General features: G+C 41.1%; 1 protein-coding gene across 1 annotated transcript in view; it reads left to right on the top strand.

Annotated features, from left to right (window-relative positions):
- Positions 1 to 5,058, top strand: part of GLRB (glycine receptor beta) — a 255,060-nt gene extending 250,002 nt beyond the window's left edge. The window contains exon 12 of the mRNA XM_029615712.1: positions 4,225 to 5,058. Within this exon, the coding sequence (XP_029471572.1) occupies positions 4,225 to 4,521 (297 nt within the window). The 3' untranslated portion in view covers positions 4,522 to 5,058. The remainder of the gene's footprint in view (positions 1 to 4,224) is intronic.
- The last annotated feature ends 942 nt before the right edge of the window (positions 5,059 to 6,000 follow it).

The following is a 6,000-nucleotide window of genomic DNA, read 5'->3' on the forward strand; positions in this document are numbered from 1 at the left end:
AGCACTGTCCTGAGTGGGAGAAGAAACCACCGAGGCTCCAGGCACTAAATCCAATCCATTCACAGGCTTCTCCTCACTGAAGGTAATAGGCCTGGCTCCACAGCAACAGCCATCCCAATCACAGCCATCCCCAGAAGCTGCCACATCGACATTTCCGTGTGACAACGAGAAATCACCCAAGTTCCCGGAATCATGGGGGATCGGAGGAGTCGTTGGCATGCCGGGACTAAGAGTGACTTCTAAGTCCGGCGTCGAAGTCGCCCACTCCGTGGCCTCAGATGCCAAGGACACCACCAGCGATAAATCCAAAGCAGAGGATAAGAAGCCCTGTAAAGTAGGCTAACGAGGATCAGGTCCGGGAGAGGCTGGGACCAAATCTCGGATCTTTGCCTTGTGCTTTGTATGAGGCATAGAGGAAAATGCAAGTAGAAATCGAGGAGCTCCAAATTCTTTGCCTCTCAGCAAGCGGCCATCTTAGATTCCCCCCCCCCCCCTTTTTTTAGGCTTTTGATTCTCCCTTGGGATCTTAATCTGGTGCTGAGGGCTTTAGTATCGTCTCCTTTTGAGCCTGTGAAGCATGTGACATTTAAAGATCACTCCATAAAGACTGTCTTTCTCATAGCAATCTGCTCTGCCCGCAGTATTTCAGAGATTCAGAATTTGTCTTATAAGGATTCCTTCCTGATCATTTCCTCAGATGTGGTTACTTTCCATTCAGTGCCTTCCTTCCTTCCAAAGGTGGTTTCCACATTCCATATCTACCAGATTGTTTCTCTTCTGATCTTTTCATGGGAGGTGTATAGAAACAAGTATAGGTCCTTAAGATGTTTGGATGTCCATTGGGAACTACTTCGGTGTTTGGACAAATGCATTTTGTAAGACAGACTATTTATCTTGTTTGGGGTGTCACATAAGGGTGAGGCAGCTTGCAAAGTTACTGGATCTCACTGGATCAAGGGTGTGATTGTCTCAGCCTATGTGCTCAATGGTAGGAAATTTCCTAAAGTTATTCATGCTCACTCCACCAGGTTGCAGTCCACCTCTTGAACAGAAGCGGTTGTAGTTGCACCTGCAGAGGTTTGTAAGGCAGCAACTTGATCGTCCTTGCATACCTTTGTGAAGCATTACAGAGTAGATGTCTTGGCTAAGGAGGACACAGCCTACAGGGCTATTCTCAAAGTAGCCCTCCTTCTTTCCACCCTGAATAATGGATCTTTCGTAGTTCTTATCAGTATGGATTGGACTGGAATAGCAGGATAAAATGGAAGGAGAACTTTTCTTATCTGTTTTTCTTTCCATTAGTCCTGCTACACCAGTCCAGGACCCTGCCAGAAGTGGATTAGTGATAAATTTGTTAACTGTATACATTTCAGTCTTGCTATTAATAGTTAAGAACATAAGAACATAAGAAAATGCCATACTGGGTCAAACCAAGGGTCCATCAAGCCCAGCATCCTGTTTCCAACAGTGGCCAATCCAGGCCATAAGAACCTGGCAAGTACCCAAAAACTAAGTCTATTCCATGTAACCATTGCTAATGGCAGTGGCTATTCTCTAAGTGAACTTAATAGCAGGTAATGGACTTCTCCTCCAAGAACTTATCCAATCCTTTTTTAAACACAGCTATACTAACTGCACGAACCACATTCTCTGGCAACAAATTCCAGAGTTTAATTGTGCGTTGAGTAAAAAAGAACTTTCTCCGATTAGTTTTAAATGTGCCTCATGCTAACTTCATGGAGTGCCCCCTAGACTTTCTACTATCCGAAAGAGTAAATAACCGATTCACATCTACCCGTTCTAGACCTCTCATGATTTTAAACACCTCTATCATATCCCCCCTCAGTCGTCTCTTCTCCAAGCTGAAAAGTCCTAACCTCTTTAGTCTTTCCTCATAGGGGAGTTGTTCCATTCCCCTTATCATTTTGGTAGCCCTTCTCTGTACCTTCTCCATCGCAATTATATCTTTTTTGAGATGCGGCGACCAGAATTGTACACAGTATTCAAGGTGCGGTCTCACCATGGAGCGATACAGAGGCATTATGACATTTTCCGTTTTATTCACCATTCCCTTTCTAATAATTCCCAACATTCTGTTTGCTTTTTGACTGCCGCAGCACACTGCACCGACGATTTCAATGTGTTATCCACTATGACACCTAGATCTCTTTCTTGGGTTGTAGCACCTAATATGGAACCCAACATTGTGTAATTATAGCATGGGTTATTTTTCCCTATATGCATCACCTTGCACTTATCCACATTAAATTTCATCTGCCATTTGGATGCCCAATTTTCCAGTCTCACAAGGTCTTCCTGCAATTTATCACAATCTTCTTGTGATTTAACTACTCTGAACAATTTTGTGTCATCTGCAAATTTGATTATCTCACTCGTCGTATTTCTTTCCAGTTTTTGTTTCCCTCTTCTCCTCTTCCTTGTTTGGTAAAGTTTTCTCCTATATAGTTTCAGGACAAATGTTGAGACTAGAATAGTTTCTGCTTAATTTTGTTTCCTTTTTTTCTGGGATTTTCTTAAATTCTAAATTGTGTTAGTCTGTTTCGGGGCTTTGTCAGATGGATCCTGGATTTCCTCAGAGCTGCACCATCTCTAAGTAGTGGTGATGTCATGCTGGGAAATCTGTTTTCTGCCTCCATCTATTGGAAGGGAGAAATAACCCACCTGTATGGACTGGAATGGTGTAGCAGAAAATTAACAGGTAAGAAGATTTCTCCTTAAATTAATTGTTAATGAATTGTTGTGATGGAAAGTTATGCAGAACTGCTCATTAACTATTAGTGCTTAGGAAAACTATCCATGAAATTTACTTTGCAAAAATATAACTACACCTCATTGAGATGTAGTTAGTTTTTGAAAAAAAAAAGTAGCATAATTATGCCTATAATTTTTATATTGGGCTTATTTACATATATATCCTAGTAAAATACAACACAATCAATTTAGCATTCTTTTGCATATCGGCATCCATGAGAATGACCAAGGAAATATGTGATTGTTGATTGGGAACTCTCATCAGACTAAGTCAGTAATTTAGAAGGAGGGCAGCCTGAATAATCAGGGCAATGATCACGAGAACCTGTTGGAAGCAATTTAACCCCTAGATTAATCAAAATGCATTATTAATGCATTGATAATGCCCGCGTTAAGAAAAAGGGGTGTGTTTAGGGAAATGTTAGAATTACCACACGGTAACTTACCACTTCACATCAGTAGTATCACACTCTAATGTGAAAATAGGAATTATCACACAGAGAGAGAGACTGACTATCTACAAGGCCTTCATAATAGTTAAGTATTTATATCTCAATAGGAAGGCCATCTAAAAGCTCGAGGTGAGGTGTTGATGGTGCTTTAGGGTTTAGAGGCCAGTTTCTCATGTAGAATAAGACGTACGAACAGCACAGTACACCTCGGTGAAGATATGACGTCATTTGGAGTGAGTAAAGTCTCACAAAGATGCCATTTCTGCTATGTTCTCTCTTCCTAGCTTGAAGGACTCTATAACAGGATAACATCGAGCTAGGGTGAGATAACATAGTACAAAATGTCTACTATGTGAGACTTTCTTCATTCCAAATGTCATCAAATCTTCACCAAGGTGTATTGTGCTGTTTGTATGTCTCACTCTACATGAGAAACTGATCCATAAACCCTAAACCACCACCAACACTTCACCTCAGCCTATTAGATGGCCCTTCTATAGAAATATAAATACTTCACTACTGTGAGGGCCTTGTAGATAGTCTCACTCTCTCAAGATGAGAAAAAAATAGGGATTATCGCAGTGTGATAAATTTACCGCACCACGCAATACTACCGATGCGAAGCAGTATATTATCGCATGGTGTGGTAGTTCTAAAATTTCCCTAAAGACGCCCCTTTTTCTTATCACAGGTGTTATCAATGTGTTAACACATTTTGATGAATCTACGGGTCTATCTTTTTTCTATTTCTAAACCATATCTTCAGTGTTTGCACTTGAAGAAATAATGCAATATCTTGGTACTAATATCAACAGGCTTATAAAACATTAGCTTTTAAAGTTAAGAACAAAGGACATTGTATATCTTCTGTTTGCTTACTGCTATTGACATTTCATAAAATACCCATCGGAAAAAAAGTATGTTGAACACATCCTTAAAAATATTTCTGAATTGTATGGTACTAAACTAAACGTATGTTCTTAAAATTTGTGTTTCACAGGTTGCAGAGACCAGATGCAAAAAGGTTTGCACTTCTAAATCTGACCTCAGATCCAATGACTTCAGTATTGTGGGAAGCTTGCCAAGAGATTTTGAATTATCAAATTTTGACTGCTATGGAAAGCCTATTGAAGTTAATAATGGGCTTGGTAAATCACAGGCAAAAAACAACAAGAAGCCTGCCCCCACCAAGCCAGTCATTCCATCAGAAGCAAAGAGAATTGATCTTTATGCAAGAGCATTATTTCCTTTCTGCTTTTTGTTTTTTAATATTATATATTGGTCTATATATTTGTGATAGTTTTGCCTCTGTCCACGCCAGTTCCCTCCCCTAATCATGAAAGATCAGTCTAAAATTTTCTGCATTTTCAAAGCAATATATTGCATTGTAGATGCTGTATGATTGTAATGAAAATATGGCATCCTTAATTTGAATGAAAGCATGACACTGCAATGTCTGTGCTCAAACCAGCTGGTGGTGTATATAAATGTACAGCATACATCCTGCTATAGGAATATATGAAGTATAATGCATACTATGTAATTATGACAGCAGATAATTCTTTACTTGTTTTATGTAACATACAAAAATTTAAGATATTTCTGATAATGAAACTTGCACGTTGAATATCATTGAGATCTATATCCTAATACAACACATGTAGTATTTAAAAGTTCCTTAATTTGGGAAAAACTTCTTGTTCTTGTCTAATTTTAGATGCACTGTTGCAGAACAAGTTGAGTTGTACAGTAATTCATATCATTTAGACTTTGTAAGTGGAAAATAGAGACAATTTGATCCTGTACATGTTAAAAGAATAAATATGAGAACTCATTTTTGTAGTATTAACTGTTTCAGAATCCACAGTGCATACTAGAAGTTGAAAAATATAGTGAAGTTAAATTCTTTAAAGTAAAATTGATACAGATTTAATTTTAGAAGTTCTGATTAAATCCATATTTCAGTTGGCAAGGACCCAGTTACTGCAAGTCCATCTGAATCTTTTGACTAAGAGAAGGGGTAGGGTATACTTAATCTGAACTGGCTGCATCAGACTAATTGGAGTGTTGGTGACATAACATGGAATGAGGTGTGCCCTAAGGGGCAGATTTAAAAACCTGCGCGCGGGCGCAGATTTGTTTGCGCAACCTGGCGCGGCAAATCTATGCCCGATTTTATAACATGCGCGCGCAGCCGCACGCATGTTATAAAATCCAGGGTTGGCGCGCGCAAGGGGGTGCACAATTGTGCAACTTGCACGTGCCAAACCGCGCAGCCTGCCTCGGAGGGAACTTTCCTTCCGCCCCCCCCCCTTCCCGCACCTTCCCCTCCCTTTTCCTCCCTTCCCCTACCTAACCCGCACCCCAGCCCTACCTAGAACCCCCCCTAACCTTTGTTGAAGAAGTTACACCTGCCTCCTGGCAGGCGTAACTTACGCACACCGGCCAACGGCCAGCCCGCGATCCGCACAGTGGCAAATGGCAGCTGTGCCTGGAGACTCAGGCCCCACCCTGCCCCCCAGACCGCCCACACCCCGCCCCTTTTTGCAAGCCCCGGGACATACGTGCGTCCAGGGGCTTGCATGCGCCGCCAAGCTTATGCAAGATAGGCTCGGCGCGCGCAGGGGGAGGCAGGGGTAGGTTTTCGGGGGTTGTGTGCGTATCTTACGCGCGCAACCCTTTGAAAATCTACCCCTAACTGTGAGGTGCACTTTATAATAGTATATTGTGAATCAGAGGTCCAAAGCAAGATTTATGCCCCACCACATATTTAAAA

The sequence above is a fragment of the Rhinatrema bivittatum genome, chromosome 1, assembly GCF_901001135.1.
Source record: "Rhinatrema bivittatum chromosome 1, aRhiBiv1.1, whole genome shotgun sequence".
NCBI lineage: Eukaryota > Metazoa > Chordata > Amphibia > Gymnophiona > Rhinatrematidae > Rhinatrema > Rhinatrema bivittatum.